This window comes from Lipophrys pholis (genome assembly GCF_963383615.2).
Source record: "Lipophrys pholis genome assembly, chromosome: 11".
NCBI lineage: Eukaryota > Metazoa > Chordata > Actinopteri > Blenniiformes > Blenniidae > Lipophrys > Lipophrys pholis.
The window spans coordinates 22,354,272-22,372,706 of NC_137631.1; the positions used below are offsets into that span (position 1 = coordinate 22,354,272).

General features: G+C 41.4%; 1 protein-coding gene across 1 annotated transcript in view; it reads right to left on the reverse strand.

Annotated features, from left to right (window-relative positions):
* Positions 1–837: 837 nt before the first annotated feature.
* The window catches only part of ranbp10 (RAN binding protein 10), a 44,791-nt gene continuing 27,193 nt past the window's right edge, over positions 838–18,435 (reverse strand). The window contains exons 4-15 of the mRNA XM_080474486.1: positions 8,351–8,518; positions 8,234–8,256; positions 6,476–6,660; positions 5,216–5,328; positions 4,767–4,875; positions 4,504–4,652; positions 4,189–4,405; positions 3,092–3,231; positions 2,693–2,841; positions 1,819–1,930; positions 1,473–1,614; positions 838–1,014 (exon numbers count right to left, since the gene is read on the reverse strand). Coding sequence (XP_080330612.1) covers positions 1,484–1,614; positions 1,819–1,930; positions 2,693–2,841; positions 3,092–3,231; positions 4,189–4,405; positions 4,504–4,652; positions 4,767–4,875; positions 5,216–5,328; positions 6,476–6,660; positions 8,234–8,256; positions 8,351–8,518 — 1,496 coding nt within the window. The 3' untranslated portion in view covers positions 838–1,014; positions 1,473–1,483. The remainder of the gene's footprint in view (positions 1,015–1,472; positions 1,615–1,818; positions 1,931–2,692; positions 2,842–3,091; positions 3,232–4,188; positions 4,406–4,503; positions 4,653–4,766; positions 4,876–5,215; positions 5,329–6,475; positions 6,661–8,233; positions 8,257–8,350; positions 8,519–18,435) is intronic.

Genomic DNA, 18,435 nt, shown 5'->3' on the forward strand with positions numbered 1-18,435 from the left:
AATCCTCGGGGGAGGCCTGACTTTTAGACGTATGCACACTGTGCTTGTTAGCCCGCCTTTGATACTGATTTCCTCTACGCTGGCATCAAGGTGACCATGATAATAGTGTTGGACTCAGCGGTGAAGGCGGGTGACGCCGGCGCTGAGCTCCACCACAGCGCTGATTGTTGCTGTGGCAAAATTAAGGCTTCGACACCTCAAAAAAAAAAAAAAATTTTCAATTTAATCCCCTTTCATCACCCCGGTTCGAGTGCTCGCCACCCGCAAAGAGCCTCCGCTTCTCATTTTACAGGCTGCATCCTGTTCTTTGGCTATTCTTACTTACATTTTCTACTCCTCGGGCCTCAAAATACAACCTTTAATTTATATTTCCACCTTTCTGGGATTATCTAGAGCCCCATTCTGGGTGTTGGCATTAGCCCCGACTGAGCTTACAATAAGAGGTGTCTTTGTATCTTGGGACACAAAAATCCTCCTCCAGGTGCATATTCTGCGCCGCTGATCCTATTAAAAATAATGTCACAGACCTCAGGTGTTGTTGGCAGGTGGAAGGTGGAAACCAGCGGGCAGGTACTGAGGTTTGTGATATGGCGAAGAGGGAGAACAGTGACAGTGAGGATACAGGTTGATGCATCCGCTCAAACAGAAGAAAAGAATAAAAAAAAAAGAAAAAGGAAAAAAAAAGAAAAGAAAAGAAAAGGGAATTACAATGTTTTTTTCTAAAGATGAGCACAACAAACTTGACAAAAAAGAACTAATAATAATAATATTAATAATAATAACAATAATAATAAAAAAAGGCTAGATAAACAGAATAATAATTAATTATCTTTAAATAGTGTCACACATTTCTTTATTTGATAATACTAAATGAAAAAGGAAGCTTTCTTCTCTCCTGTCTGTGGCGGGCTCGTTCCTGATGGACGGCCCAACGCACCAATCACACGCATGCTCGCTCCTCTGTCGCCATGACAACCGCCTGCCGGACTTCTCTCAGTGCTACTAAACGATAACCTGCGGAGAGATGTTTGTCACTTTTAACCACGGTAGGTAATAAAATAGTCGAAAGAAGCCTGAAAATGACGTGTTTACTGTATTTTAAGTTTAAACTGGCAGTTCCTAACGTTTCTCTTTGACGCCGCCCAGCTTGCCCGTGACGGGGCTCCGCAGCCTTCATTACCACTTTCAATCAAATCAAATCTGTCTGGAGCCACAAAACATGTTAAAACTTTATATACCTTCATGAGTTGTGTTTTATTAAATAACTATATCTTAGGCTGCTTCGAGGTTTCCTCTCTACAATTTAGAACTGAAAAATGTCATTTACTTTTTAGCTGTTTTACCATTTGAGCAATTTAATTACCACATTATTTCACACATCGTGTGTGATATACAGATTTAGAAACCAGATAAAGAACAAAGTTTTATCACGTTTACTGTATAGGTTTCTTTAAGATGGGGGGTTTTCTTACCTGGCCCTGGGCTAGTGCAAAAAGTTGTCTACTCTGGCGAAGGAGCAGGACCCGGACCGGACTCGAGCCATGAGCTGGACACACTCTGTGGCCTGGCCCAGCGCCAACATCAGCGGGGGCTGTTTAGGCAGATTTTGAGACTCTGGAGGCAAAAAAAACAACAACAACAACAACAAACAATTTAAGGAGGTACTGTGTGCAAAATGTAAACATGAAACAGTTTTAATTATCACAGAGACATCAGACTTGTTTTTTTGATCTTCCTGTATAAATCTGGAACAACAGACAGCATCATTATGACATCATTATTATCATATATTAGTTTAATTGCTGCAGAAAAACTGACCCAGTATGGCGCTGTTCAGTGCAGAGCAGAGGGATTCTCTCTGCGTCGGGTCTAACTGTTGCCCCACGGGGCAATTCCACGGGTCTGAGTATGCTAACAGGCTGAACGCATCCTGGGGGGGGGGGGGGGGGGGGGGGGGGGGGGGAGAGAGATGAAAATGATCAAACACTTAATTTAATATTTCCCACATTTAAATAAAGAGAATCAAACTAACCAGAGAGTAAAACTAAAAAAAGCTGATTTTAAAAGCTAATTTTAGTGCATGTATAGAAACACAAACTGTGGCCATAGTTTGACTTCAGTCATTAAAATTAATTTCTAAGCTGAAAGTCCAACAATTAAATTATTATCATTTGAAAAGAAAAGTCATAATTGAGGTGACGGTTTCAGTCCAGCTCTAAAGACTGGAGAATCTTAACATTTTTTGGAGGATATTAAATGGTTTATTTTTGAACAAACATGAATATGACACATTTAAAATAAACACATTCCCAAACGAATAAACAGATTTATTTTTCCATTCATATCATGATGAGGATAATAATAACGCTGCTGAGGGAGTCAGAGCAGAACTGCTTATTCTGCAGAAATGACCTTCTGCTGGGGCTGTTAATCTGACCCCTGGTGGCCAAAGTGGGAGAACACTAAACCGCTGCAACGCTTCCCCCCTGCACAGAACACTGAGCGGGATTTCAGCTGGTGCCAGCAGAATAAAACTGCTCCTCGGCCCACTTCACATCTGTCGCAGCACAGCTGGGTGCTGACATGTCCACACCGTGTGCAGTCAAGTGTGTGTGTGTGTGTGTGTGTGTGTGTGTGTGTGTGTGTGTGTGTGTGTGTGTGTGTGTGTGTGTGTGTGTGTGTGTGTGTGTACCTGTAACATCTTCTTGTGTGTGGCGTTCTTGCCGTACTCGCGGCACAGCTGTTCGTTGAGCGCCTGCAGCTCCCGCCCGAACTGGATCATCCTCTCCGTGGCCGCCTGGTTCCCCCCACAAAGCTGTCTGCCGTTACCACAGCCCTGGTCTGAGCGGGCAAACGCCAACACGACACAAATAATTCAGCAATAGTCACACTTTACTTTCATGAGTAAAATGTTCTCATTATTAGCATTATTATTACTATTTTTATTACTATAATTATTATCATTATCATCATTATAAAATGAAGGGACAAACAAATAGGAAGCTAAGTAAGAAATAAAAAGTGTCTTTGTGTCATTGCTGGTTGAGGGGAAGAAGTTCCCTGCGTGTGTGGAGGAGACAGGATTCTGTACCTGTGACTCCGTTGCCGATGCTGTTGTCGTCAGGCTGGAGGATTTCTTCGTGTTTGTACGTGCCGTTCATGATCCGCGCTGAGGAGCCTTCGACAACGCCGTTGGTGTAGTGCTCGGCCTCGATCTCCATCTCACTGTCGCTGCTCACACAGACGAGCACACAACACAAAAGTCAAGCAGGAAATCTGTGACTGAGCCGGAGACGCCATGGATCTGACTGAATTGTCAGAAACTTGGTTGGATTGAGGACTGAAGCATTTGGAAAGGTCAAGTCAACACCTGAAACTGGCTGTTTCTGCTCCTCAAAAAGTTTCTGATCCATTTTTGCCTGATAACAGGACTGAAAGAGTCCATCAGGGACCAATGGGGCCAGGATGTCAGGACCCACGTTTAGAAAGCAGAACCTTCTTCTCACATTGTCGGTCTTTTCACTGGTGGACGGGGTCGACATGAAGACCCTGACAGCTCTGCAGCCTCAATGGGCAGCCGTCCCAATTTCCTCATTGTCCATCTTTGATGATGACGTGTTGACTAATTTATCGCTTCGGGAAACAGGAGCCACGACGAAGAGATGATCAGTGTTATTGACTTTGCTAGTCTCTGAGAGCTCAATATATAAAGAGGGACTAATTACACAAAATGTAATGTAATAATTCCAAATGTGACGGAGCTACACCACTTTCTGCACGTTATGTTGCTCAGAAACCCGTCCTCCTGGTGATCACTCGATTTGCTTACATATTAATGTCTTAAAAAGACTGCAGTCATGATTTATTGATGACACTTTCCTTCGTCGCAATCAGCTGTCAGCGCAACAAAGATAATCTAGAGCACGGCTCACTGCATCATCGGTTTAGCATCCACGCACCCTTGCATTTTTCTCTTTACTTCCTCATTCCCATCCTTTTCATACTGAACCTCACACTATTAAAACATCCCTTTGTAATAACACACATGAGATTTATTGAAATGCCCTGATTGCAGTAGAAACCTCAGTCTGTAAACTAGAGAACACAAACTGATGCAGTAAATATCTTGGTGTGTTTCTCTGCAGAGGAACAAAGTGTTGGGGGGTGGTGTTGGTGGTGGGGTCTCACCTGGTCTCCTGGGTGCTGTTGGCGCTGTGCGGCTGGCTCTTGGTCGAGTCAGAGGAATTGGACTCTGAGTAATTGATGGAGGACGGGGAGGAGGAGGTGGAGGAGGAGGCGGAGGAGGACGCACTGGGGTATTTGACACTGCTGCCACCCACGCTGCTGTGGTTCTTTGACTTGTTGGGGGGAGTCACCCCGTTACTGCAGGTGGGGCTGTCTGCTCCTGGGGGGGAGGGGGGAGACACACCCAGGTTTTATCTGTGGAGACGGGCTGGGACTGACCTGCTGTGTCTGTGGGTGGGGGTGTGGGTGTTGTTGTACCTCCAGGGTGCAGGTGTGTGTTGCCGGCTCCGTGGCGGGGGCTGAGGCTGGGTGAGCCGGGGTAACTGTCCTGGGACTTCGGGGAGCGGATGGTCAAACACCGGACTTCACTGTCTGTACCGTTCACCATCTCCACAAACTGACGACACCTGGAGGTTCGCACATGGCGGCGTTAAGCGTGAAACATCAACTTTCCTCTCCACACTAAAGTAGAGGATCAATTTCACTGTTGCCTTTGGATCTTTTACAACTCAGTGACTTACTTTAGCATGAATAGTAGGTTGGGGTTACGTTCTAACAGGCCTGGGTAAAGCTGCTGAGTGGCTTCTATGGCTTCACCCACCCGTCCTGCCAGAACCAGCTTCTGTATTCCTGTTACAAGATGAAATCAAGTTACTGACAGTCAGTTGATTGTACTTAAGTAGACAAAGACTTCTACCTTCTCCTTCTCACATTCTTCAAACTGGCTGCATATGGTCATATATGTAAAAGCATAATGCCTGCCAAGCCATCAACACCAAAAGACTGAAAATGTATTGGAAAAAAAGGCATCATGTTTTATTTTTGTGATAAAACATGAGCATCTGAGGTCAGAAAATGTGTGAAGAGAGATTGATAAGTGTCGTGATTATGAAAAAGACAAATGAGGATAATCTGGACAAAGAAGAACTTGTGGAAGGGTTTGGTGAAGTTGCTTGATATGTGGACTCACTCTGTCTGTTCTTTATAGATGTCTGGTCCTCCTGTATCATGGTCTCTGTGGCTCTGGCGAAGGCTGTTGCAGTGGCGCAGTACCCATGGTGCACCAGGTAGCTGGACACCATGCTGTGAATAGAAACACATTTTTTGGTTATTCTTTGAAACGCTGCTCCCTTTTAAACTTTTCAAATCCCAAGAAAGCATGTGAGTGACCTTTTCATTAAGGTCACATTCATCATTTTCATAGAGACTTTGCAACCTGCAGCATTCAGCATGAAGCTCAAAATCTCACCAATCTGTTCCTGTTGCTGAACCTCTATTGATATTTCCTGTCAACAATCTCGCTCCTCGATATGTTCTAATTTGCCTGCCTGGTTTGTGGCATCCAGCCCGGGTCCATTTGTTTGGAGGCAAAACAGCTGGCCGGGGTTGTTTTCAGCAAACATTATTCAAACTGCCGGGGAGAGTGATTTAATCAGGGACTATTTTCATTGGCGAATTGATCCAAATTGGTGCTGTGGTGATTATTTACAGCAGCCGGACGCTGCCTCTGGGACTGATCACCGCATAACACACATCTTCCTGTGACTTGGCATCAGTGAGGTTCGTTTATACGATTTTAATAGTTTTTGGACGACAGTGAAGATTTATAGCACAAAGTAAGACATCACCATACATTTTTACGGGGGGATGGGGGGGGGGGGGGGGGGGGGGGGTGGGAGGGGGTGTTAGGACATAGAGCTGAAAAATTGGGGACATCTACAAAATCAAGGTCTGATGTCCAAGAGGAGAGAAGCTACAAACAGACACTCAGAGGTTTGGTTTTCTTACAGGGAGTCACAATCCTGTTGACTCAGCCAATACAGTACATGGTAGTAGTGTTTCTGCTATATTACATTGTTAACTAATGTATAATACTTAACTAGATAAAGACTTTAACTTAATACCACCATTTCAGTTATGTCAACAATATTATGTATTATTTTGTAAATGTAGTGTCTTCAAATGTCTCGCAAACATGCACTGTGAATGAACTTGTATTTAAAAAGAAAAACTGTACAGTGAAACATTAGAAGACATTATTTTTTTTTTAAATATACAAATATGAGTAAACATGTTTTCATTAATAGAGAAGCATGTCGTTTTTACATCCTAATTCAGACCCGCGTTATATTTGTGATCAACACAGTTTAACAGCAACTCGTCCCCTTCTTTTTTATACACTGGGTTCTCCAGCTCTGGAGTCGTGTGTGAAGCCGGCTGTGGTTCTTACTTCTGCAGGACGGCCTGCCACTCCCCGAGCCTCTCCCCGATGGGGAATCGAGCGATCATGCCGTGGATCTTGGCTCTCCATTCGCTCATGTAGTCTTCTATGTCAAAGACGAACGGTTGCTGGCCAAAGTTTGCGTCTACGATTTCTCCGGGGGTCTGGAGGCCCACGGTGGGGTACAGGTTGGGCTGGGAGGTTACGAAGATAGAAAAATAAGCAGGTTAATCAATATGATTTGTTTCTTGTCATCAGGAGAAGAGACTTCTCAGCAACTTTGAGTACTTTTAAAACCTTTAAATGCCACTCAAAGTAGAAAGATTTTACCATTACTAAAGCAAAATAAAGATAAAAAAACTGATCAAAGTTCTATTTTACTAAAGGTAAATATACTGAGGAATAAAGTTATGATCAATTGAAACTGACCACGAAAACTACAGCAATTAAGATGTTAAAATGATATCATGTCATCTCAACCACATAATTCTAATTACTCAGCATTACTTTGCATTTAAAGGTGAACGCTATCCACCACATACATATCCAATTTGAAATTTGTACACATACATTAGTGTTTTAAAGAAAAGTTAAATGCAGTTGATTTTTTTTTTCATTTATTTATCATTTTTACATTATGAAGAGTTATTAAACACACCTGGAGCGAGGAACATGAACACCAGACTGAAAACTGAAGCTCAGGTTGAATCACAAGCTGGGAACTTTGGAGATTTGTGTTTGTTTTATTTCTGAGGAATGTTCCGGTTGCGGCAGCGATCAGATAGATTTAGACCAAAAATACAACTTCCAAACCCACTGCCAACATAAACTGCAAATAAATGGGCAGCTCAATATCACTTTCCGCAGCGCGGTCTGAGTTGGGTATCACAAACATTAGTTTAATGTCTCGTACTTGTTCGGAGTTCAGGGGATTTTAAGGTCTAACATCAGACTCTTTTATATCAGTGGGTTTTGCTCAGTTCCTAAAAAAAATAAGATACAAGAACTTTATTTTTCTTTACTAAATGAGCAAAACTGAATATCAAACAGATTATTAATAAACTATGGTCTTTTCTTTAAAGACATTTGTTACTTTTTTTATTCTATTCAAACATTTCAAAGAAAATAATTTCACTTTAATCAAATAAAATATATTGTACAAAGGAAAATGAAACAAAACACAATACATTTACTATATTACAAAGTTGCTTGAAGCTACAAAGTTGCTTATCCAAAAATGTTTTATGAAAGTTGTAGTAACCAAAACCTTATGAACTCTCATAATAATAAAATATCTGAACCATATTTAATATGGTTTAGAATAATAACAATCCCAGTAAAGGATGTTTATTTTTATGTTAAGAAATTTGAATAAATATACAAAAATACTGATGTAATTATTAAAAAAAAAAATTATAGAGAGAGAGAGATTACAATCTAAATAACTTCACCAAAAACTTCATCATCATGATCTTTTATTTTCTTTCTCTAGGAAGTCTCACCTAAATTTGTTGGAAGTCGCCTTGAAGTGGCTCACCTCTGACAGTACTTTTGAAACCTGTCTAATGTCTTATGTATTTTCCTCAAAATTTACTCAAAGAAGGATAATGTTTTGAAAATTCAATGTGAAATTAATTTATAACTGGAAATGTGCAGAATGTATTACGAGAACTGACTGATAGGTGTACCGTTTAAGTAAAGCGAGTGTATTTATGAGTACAGAAGCAGGCCTGTATGTGGCTTTATGGATATTTTCTGAATACTTACAGGGAGGTCTGTGAAGGCCACACCTAAAAGGCAAATAAAAAAAGGGGGACAATGTCAAAGGTTACATGTAATGCTTTAAAGTGGAACACTGGCGCTGAATCGGAAGTCTGCACAGACCTAAACTGATGCCATTTTTGGTGTAAAAGCAGGTGTTGTTGATGAGGTTGACGCAGCACCCGATCACGTCGCCCGTGGTGAACGTGGGGCCGTACGGCTGACCCGTCCCGGAGGAGCAGAATGAGTGGCCGTCGTCTCCGTGGTAACCGTACGAGTGCTTGTCCCATCCTGAAACAAGACGAGGGCCAGGGTGAGTTTTACAGCTCCATACCAGTTCAACCACATTCTTACAATATTTACACTTTTCTCTCAATCATATAAGTGTAGTTGACATTTCTCATCTAACTTTATAAAGGAAATATCTCTAATAAATTAGTACTTGGAACCGGTGAGTTTTCAGCACATGCAGGAGAAATGCAGAGCTGTCCCCCCCCCTTTTTTTTTATTTTCATGTTTTCTCTGAGACTGTCTAAAGTCAGCCATAATAACATCAGCCTTAAAACATGTCTTCACCTAAAGGTCGACACAGGTGAGCCAAGTCCCCATGGATTGGTGTGATATGAGGTTTCGGCAACCAAACCCTAACCTTAGTCTGGCATTACAATGTCAGTTCATCCAATTTAATACTTTCATGTTTCCGCTGCAGTTTTTATCCTTGTGATGACAGGATTCCCTGTGTGCACAATCAGGTTTGTATAAGAGTACGAATACAAGAATCTCTCAGAAACACTATTTCCTCAGTGTGTCATTGTGGTGCGCTCTGCCGGATGTCCACCAGAGGGACTCTTTCTGTGTGAGGAAATCAGTGAGTCACTGTGGACAGAAGCAGCAGCACAGGAGGCCCAGACCAGGAGAGTAAAGGGCATCACGTCATGTCACGCATATGAAATTAACTAATCTCATGTGCCTGCTGGTACTGATGCATATGTGGGCTACGGTATTCCACCGGGCTGTTGATTTGTCACTGCCTTACAGTAAAACCTTGATGCAGATGTCAGTGTTTCCTGATGTAATCCTTCATGCGGAGAGCTGTGTGTTTTGGTACGACTTACGGGGATGACACAGTTTGAAATGCCGTTTTCCTGCAGGCATTGTCACATGTCATGGTAGTGAGAGTACATGGATAACTGGCAGTGGTGTTAGGTTTGGTGCAGACATTATCATTACCCTGAATGTGAGGAAGCAGACATTATTAATTCTATTATGTACACTTGCCGGTCATACTCGTCTTCAGGGACTCTGTAACATTAATAAGGAGGGTTTCTTCAGGCCTATAGCAGCTGAATATGAAGTGATGAATGATTAGTTGGCACAAATTTTGCCGTATTGGTTTCTTCAACAGAGGTTTGAAATATTGTGTAGCCTATTGTGTTGGATGATGATTTCTACAGTTTTCTGTATTTCTAGCTTAGTTTAACTTTCTTCCATCTTTGTTTATATTCAGCTTTTAATGAGATAGTTTTTTTTTTTATCAGTTTGGCTTTTGTATTAAAGTTTGATTCAAGCTGGCACAGTGCAGTAAGCTTTAGCACTCTCACGCTCACAATTAGAAACCTGAGCACACTTCTGAGTCAGACATGAGCTTTGTTGTGTTGTGATTGCATGTTCTACCTGTGTTGTTTTCTTTTACCAGATACTGGATCTTCCTCACACAATCTGACTGCATATTTGAATGATTTCCTGATTCTCTTCAGTGCATACCTTATGTTGGATTTAAAGTGCAAATAATTGGAGTGGGGGTATCGGGTATGATGTGAGAGATTCTACACAATCTACAGCTTTAGGGCTCCACCTGACAGGCCAAATATGTTAGCATGCAGAGCATGAATGCATAAAGCACAGAAACATGCCATTTATTTCAATTCGGTCTTTGTCAATATCTATTTTGCTAATGTTGATATTGTAATGATGAAAAATGCAGCCTTTGTACATTGTCCAGCCCTACTATATGTAGTTAACCACAAAGTCACCTCTGCAGTATCATTTTCAATATTCCCAGACATTGTGAGATACATTTTTCTCACTACCTATTTCCCTACGTGACAAATCTGCATTTCCCAGCTCTGGCCTTGAGGGACCGTTGCTCTACATGTTGTATCTGTACCTGACTCCCAAACTCCTGATCCAAATGAATGGCTTGTTGTCAGGCATCTGCACTGCTGGATGAAAGCTCATTTATTTCAATCAGGAGTTTGGAGCAGTGAGACAGACAGGGGAATCAGTCCTGGGAACCTAGTTTTCATCTGTCCATCCATCTGTCCATCCACCTCATTTATTAGGACCTGAAGGGTTGAAGGGAACTGCAGCCAATCTGACAATAAAAGGGCACAAGCTGGACAGTTTTCTCGTGTATAACAGGGTTTACATTGAGAAACAGACAGACACCTATACACTCACACCAAAGGGAGTTTAAGAGTGGTGGCCCCAAAGCTTTTTTTCCAATGAAGCCTCTCCAGTTATCCTCTAAAGATGACTGCAGACCCCTACTCTCATCTCTAATCTGGCAAAACATAACAGAGAAGCCAAATGCTGGTGGACACACACTCTCACTGTCAAAGCCTCCAACATAACAGCAATGGACAGTTTCCTGGTTCTGCTCGAGATTGTAGAAGAAGTCTAACTTACCTTCATCTAGAATTTCCTCACTGAAATAATAAGTTTCTATCTATTTTCTAATTTCTATCTATAACTATTGTTTTATTATTTTTTTAAAGAAATTACAAAACAAGTATGCAATATTAAACTGATGCTTTTTATTTGACATACGGAATATGTTGAATTATACAAAACACAGCAAAACTCAAATTATTACTAAATGTTTTAACCGTTTTTATCCTGAAGAGCAATTAGTCCCATATTATCCAATCAGAACAGTTCACTGTCCTGTCATAAGCCACAAATGTCGGGATTCCATCCTGCAAATATGTTTTTTTAATTTCTATAATTAATCTGAATGTGACTAGCAACCAGATTATTATGTTTTAATCTGTTTTACAACATGAATAAACCCGCATTTAACTGGAGTAACAAAGAGAAACCCTTGCTAATTGTGAAAAGAATCTGAAGATGGGTGAACGCTTACTTTTGATGTTTTTGACCTGAAATAAATTTTGTGTCATTTCAATTGATAAATGATTCAAAAATCCTTGATGTGACCATCATTCATTGAAGGGTGGGACTGTGTGTGGCTACGAGCCACTAGTCTGCTTTACCATACTGTACAGCTCGTGTAAAGTACATAGTCTGACCTCAAACAACCTTCATATATTTATAAACAGCACACGTAAAGAGGCTAGAGAGGAATCCCTATAGGATTACATGTGCACGGTATTCTGCCGGCCCAAGACAAACAAACCGATATCAACACCGAGCTCAAATGCAGATTCCTGAATCTTCCTCTGCCCCATGAAGCCAGATAGGGCTCAGTCACGTCACGTCCAGTGCAAACCCATGATTTAAAAGCCAACATATTACTGAGAGGTCGGTACAACAACTCAGGACTTTGGGGCTGCAGCGGCATAAATGTGCACTGAATCTGCCTGCATCACAGCCTCACTTTAAATAATTTGGATGAAGCCTGGAGTTTTGCGCTAATTGAGTTTTGCAGGAATTCCTCCACATGAAGCGAACGGGGCTGAAAGCGGCCTAACCCTGACAGCTTCAGGCTTCGGGCCGCCATCACTGCCACCGCCGCTCTGTCAACGCGTCTCCTCAATTGCAGCGTGCCCCGTCTGCCAAAAAGCGAAGCGGGGGTTAGGAAAGTAGGTCGTGAGCTAGGCGAGATATTAGATGCGTGTATGTGCACATGCGTATCTGTGAGTATGTAATAAAGCATTAACCTAAGCTGAAAATGTGTTCGCAATGGTGTATTTCTCTAAACTTTGGGTGCATATTGTCCTCTTTCCATGTGTTCTCTTGTCCATATATGCATACAATAGTGTGTGTGCGTGTGCGTGTGTGAGTGAGTGTGTGGTGAGGTATTAGATTAATCTGCTGACAGGGATATTGCCTCTAAAGCCAGGCTCACTGCTCCAACATGCTAATGAAATGGGCAGGCCTCCACAGCAGGATCAGACACAGAGGTCAGCAGTGGAGAACATTGTACAACTACAGGACACACACACACACGCGCGCACGCACACACACACGCGCGCACGCACACACACACACACACACGCGCGCGCACACACGCACTCACCCACACACCCATCTCACAAGTCTCAGATGTTACAGTGAAGCCAAATGCCAAAGCATCATTTATGAAGACATAATTTGTGAAGTATTTTGCTGACAATACTTGTGCACAACACCAAATATTATGGCTAGAACATGTAGTTTTTCAAAATGTCATAATAATGCTAAAGGGCCACTTTGTTGACGGATGCTGCTGCTACACAGTTTGGAAGTGCAAAGAGGATCACCACTTTGCAAAATATGGACCACAATGGGAAGTTTCCTCGAATCAAATAAACACAGACAATATTACACAATCCCAGCAGTATTTTCTATGTTTTATCTTGAGGGCAGCAGATGTATTCAGTGGATTTCAAAATCACGTATGAAATGACTGAGCTTGTGCAACTAAAATTGATAAATTCAATGCATAACAATGTATTTCACATTCCAGGTAAAGCATGAGCTAATATGGGTCAAGACAAATACTTGTTTTAAGTTTTATTAAAATGTAGGAGAGCGTCTGTGAGATCGTCTTGTGGTCACAACCTATTTCTATGAAACTCAAAATTTATCGCAAAATATTGTTTTCAATGTCAGGGACAATGTTTTCAAATCAGTGCGATACTGGTGCTTTCCTGAGTGCAGTTACCTTGTCGTGGGGGAGCTTGTGGGCCTTGATGACCTTGTGAGCTACTGTATGCCCGCGTGGGCTTAAGCTCCTGGCAGCTCCAACTAACCTGGGCAGGTTACAGGGGAGTGGACAGACTGAAAGCAGCACCTGGTCCTCCAGGTTAGGGGGTTGGACGTGAGGCTAAAAACCCCATCCCGGAAAACAACATCTTGTTACAGAAACAGCGACAACACTATCCACAGAAACTCTGGTTTGGCTTGAGTTTCCTATTGGGCCCAGTGGCGCCATGACATGTCTGGATGAATGCCCACCTCAGGACGTCCGAAGTTTGAATCGGTTTTCTGGGGCCGCCGAGCCAGCAAGCAAATTAACAAAATTTCACAGAAATCAGATTTGAAAAAAAGAAAAACCAAACAAATTCTTTAAGAGTAGCGGACACAACACAACAGAACACAGAGACCAGAGCTGAGATATCACTGATGCTGCGTTTGCAGCTGGTAACCGCATTGATACCAAACTAGCATTAGTCTCAAAGCCATGCTTGTGAAGACATGCATAATGCAACAGCTATTCAAGTTTCTTTTTGACATTTCACTGTATTTTGCACTACAATTGTGAAATTGTGTGGAAAATAGATATTTTCAACATGTTTACTCCACACCAAAGTTAAAAATTTAACGGTTATTGTGGCAATATTTCACCTGTCTGGCAGCTCAAGATGAAATTGGGCTGAATGTGACTGCTGAAGAAAGGTTTGTTTGACACCCCTGTACTAAAGCAATATTATTATAAGTGCCGTGACTCTTGTTGATTATGACCATGTTTTTACAGCAATCATTTAAAAAAAAAAAGTGTTGATTCAACTAGAATTTGCAGAGCTGCACTGCACTTATTTTCACTGGAGTTGCATGTATTATGTCCACCATGTTCATGCAAAGAATAGAAATGCCTTCTTGTATAATGCACCACAAACTGCAACCTTGAAAATCAGCATAAAGTCAAATATATACAGGCAAAGGGAGGAGCCATCAACCTTCACACTGCACATACAACACATGTACAGGCTGCTGTGAAAGTGTGCACGGGCAGACACAGATGCACAGATGAGCCGGTACAAACACAAACACTCAGAGATGCAATCAGTTGGCCTAGGACACACACGGATAAATCCATCGAGATCGGGACACACACGAACACACACACCGAGTTAGTCAGAGTTAAGGCAATAAGCAGTAATCTGTCTACCAGGGCCTCAGACCATCTGTAGTGAAATCCTAGCAACCAGAAATATTTTCATAACTAACGGGTGACCGCGTTTGGATCCGAACGCGCAGTGCTTTTCCACGCTCTTCCACCCTTTGTGCGACATTCGACACATGTGAATCAAGAGGAGGGCAGAACCGTCTTGGTGTGCGTCCAGACTCTGCTCAACTGATCGTGGCATTCCACAAACCTCGGCCTCTGGACAGATCTTGACTAGTCAATAAGCAGGTCAAATGGCCCCAGACAGGCCTGGAAAACCCCGGGATTTGATTGGTCGAGAGCAGACGAGCGGCCCAATGGCTGCAAAAGGCAAGAGGGCTTTAGGCCTGGACGATCGGCAGCTAAATGGCTACTGGGCTTCCTCCTATGTCATCAGGGATCACTGAACCATTCATGGATGTCATTGTGTGTGTTTGCTGACAGTATAAAAGGATGACGATAGTGAGCGGGGGGATGAGGGGGCATGAAGAAAGATAAAGGCAAAACAGAAAAAACAAGAATTGGAAGTGGAGACGTCACATTCTATTCAAATACATTTTAGTCACAGTCATTAGAAAAGGCCACAAGACATATACAAATACACACAATCAGACTTTATGTACGCACTCACCCATACTATCTTTAAACAGAGGACAAGCAGTTAATTGAGGCAATTGCTGACATCTCTCATGTGCGCTTACTTTTGCGATTACACTTCTTAGAAATACTTTTTTTATTTGATTCTGTTCAACATAGGTACAACTGACATCTGAATACAGTCTCCATTAAAATATTACCACACTGTCAAAATGTGCTTTCATGTCATGAAATTAGATGGATGACGTTTAATTTTTTTTGAATTAATATATTTTCTATGCTGTCTTGCCTGGATCAATCTCCTCTGTGCAGCCTGACATGGCATCCGTCCATAATGAACCCTCTGCGCTTTGTATGGCTGTAAACACAAGCGTGAAGTCCGGTGTGAATCCAAGATTAATTGCTACAAGAAACATGATGGCAATTGTGCCACTTAGCCTCATTTAACTTGAACTCATCATCCTTCTTTTGTTGTTGTTTTTTTTTTAAATTTATTTTTAACCTTTATTGATACAGGTAGGCCCTTTAAGACGTGCACTCTCTTTGTTTTGAACAGAAGACAAGGTTTAGTTTACAAACATACTGACCTACAGTACAAGTTGCAATACAATACAGTTTTTAAATAAAATAGAGTATAATAGCGCTGAGCCAGTTAAATATTTAAAAACTGGAACAAACCAGAGAGGCTTTCTCCAAATCCTTCAGAAGGACCTTAAAATACCTGCGCAGGATTGAAGTGGGCATTAAGGTGGACTTGAAACTGTTAGAAAGATGAGGTTATTTTTAATTTAACACATTTCTAATAATTCATCTATGCCCTACATGAACATATCAGAACCTCTCCTCAATGTGATACAGTTCAGCTTCAAGTGACTGATACGATCCAAAATTGATGTACATGTCAAGTTTAAACATCTCAAATCAACTTACACAGACCATATATATGTTTGTAAAAGGAAGTATGGGATATAATGTGGCAGTAAAGACATCCGGCATAAAAACTAACCACGTCAGTGTTACAGGATGCAACGGCAAGTCCTAGTGACAACTCACAAAAAAACCCCATAAAACCCTCATGACTTCTTTTATTTGATGAATAGAATAGAATAGAATAGAATAGAATAGAATAGAAATACTTTATTAGACCCAGAAGGGAATTCAACATATGTAACTGATCAGTAAGGCTTTATTTGTGCTGATATAAAATACATTTTGGGTGATGATGCCATGGATAAACATCCTGGATAAACATCCTGTTAGAACATATGACCAGTTTTATTCAGTCAAGCATTAAGATTTAAAGGATAATCAAAGTATTGTTTCACCATGTCACGAGTCCAAAAATTCAGTTTCCTGCCTTTATTGAATTTCAAAGCAAATATCTGTAGATGTTACCATGCATCTCTTCATAAAATGTTGATGTGCTTCACAACCCACAGACAGTATTCCAGTGAAGGTTTCTGCCTGCTCACAATAAACATTTAGTTGGATGAGTTATATGATAATATTTGATTGAGTTAGCTCGATAAGGAAATAACGTTATATGTGTGAAATCAGACCCAGGAGAAAGTTTCTCAATTAATTGGGGTGCTTAAGCATATTTGATTTCTCATGTGAGAGGTACTGTTCTTAATTTTCAAAGATTTTACAATTGCAAATATTGTAACATGAGCAAAGATATTTCACCTTTAAGAAACAGGTTCTACATGGTATTGCGTCCTTCTTTTAATGGCTCTGTAAAAAGCTAAATAGAGAAAGCATGAAACATGATTGTGGTATTAATTCCAGACTGGAAAAGTAGTGTGCATCACATACAAAATATTTAAGAACTGCATTTACGAACTAAGCAGATCAAATTAAGTTCCAACCATCCAAGAGAAAGGTTGCAATCTGGATCTCGAATCCATTGAATGAGAAAGTACACTGAATTTGAAACCACGTTCCCTGTTTTATATGTCATTTGACTCATCCGTTTAATCTTCCTGAGGCTTCAGTGGAAGCTCCACTACACTGGAGGAGTGTTTACCAGTTTAGCTTCTGGATATCAGTAAGTAGCAATATGTGTGTTTCCTGGAAGACACTCTAGAAAGAGAAGATCAACTGCAATACTTTATTTATCCTTCACCTCCGACGTCAAATTGATGGTCTTGCAAAGTTACATAGTAGCGCAGAGCTGGAAAGGTGTGGCGTCACGAAACTATTCAGCTATCTGGCAAGCACTTGTGAAGTGTTGCACATTTGCAGCCAGGACATCAAGAGGGATTTACTGAACCCAACAGTCTTTAGTTGTAAGATATTAACAGAATCTGAAGAATTAACTTGAATTCTTTATGTCGATTCGTTGGTCAAGAAGGTTACTAAAGTTTGATGTTCTGACTGTGGAAAAAGCCTTGCACGTAAGATTAATGGCCTTTTATGTGTTTTGCTTATATTGTGTTTTGTCTTTCTTCCTGTGTTGGGTCAGATAGTCAGCCTCTCTTCTACAACCAACAGAGATAAAAGAGGTAGAGGATGAATAGATGGAGTCAATTTTTATCTCAATCTGTATCTCTACCTTGGAGTCTGGGACCTCTTTGGGCTGCACCAAGGAGTGACAGTGGTCACTGAAAAATATATTTGGACAACCGGATGGAGCTCGAATACTCGAGATACAATCAACTACATATACTGAATTAGCAGTGGATAATAGCAGAGGGTAATAAATAAAGCCTCGGCTAGCTCAGTTGGTAGAGCATGAGACTCGCAATCTCAAGGTAGTGGGTTCATGTCCCACGCCGGGCGCCACCTTCCCGTGGGCTCACCACCTGCAGGAAAGATTCTTAATCGGTGTGATCTGGGTGACAGTGCTCAGACTGCCACCCCCACGACCCGGAAACGGATAACGGATAAGTGGGAGAAGATGGATGGATGGGTAAATATAGACACTAACATCATCTGCATAAGTAATATGATAGTATGATAATACTCAGTCATGTCATGAAGTCTTATTGTCAATCTACATAAACAGCGTCTAGGTTTAGTTTATTCCAAAGGGTGGAAGCGGCATTTTCATGCCCTGATGGGTTTAATGATTCCCAAACCGGGGCCCAGGACACCCTTGAGAAAGTGTTAGAAATCACATGAGAGCGCAAGCCTTTGTCTCCTCTGAGGCCCTGTCCACACAAGCCAAAAGCCCAAAAATCTTTTTTCTACCAGTCGTCCTTAAAAAAAAAAAAATTTACGTCCACAAGTCACTATGAAAACAGCTCAAAATAAAGTGGTATGTGTGCCAGGCCTTTAGGTGGTGCTGTAACTGCCACAGATATACGCTAAAAACAGAGATGAAGAGCACGGAGCATGCAAAATCACAGAAGAAGACAGAGAATGCTCCTGCTGATCCTCGTATTCCTGAAATCCAACATATCGCCTTAGTAAACCAAACAGCATGACAACGTTTTCTGTAAATGTGTGTTTTGCATTCTGGCTCCTGAAATGCTGCACCGTGTGGATGATCAGCCAA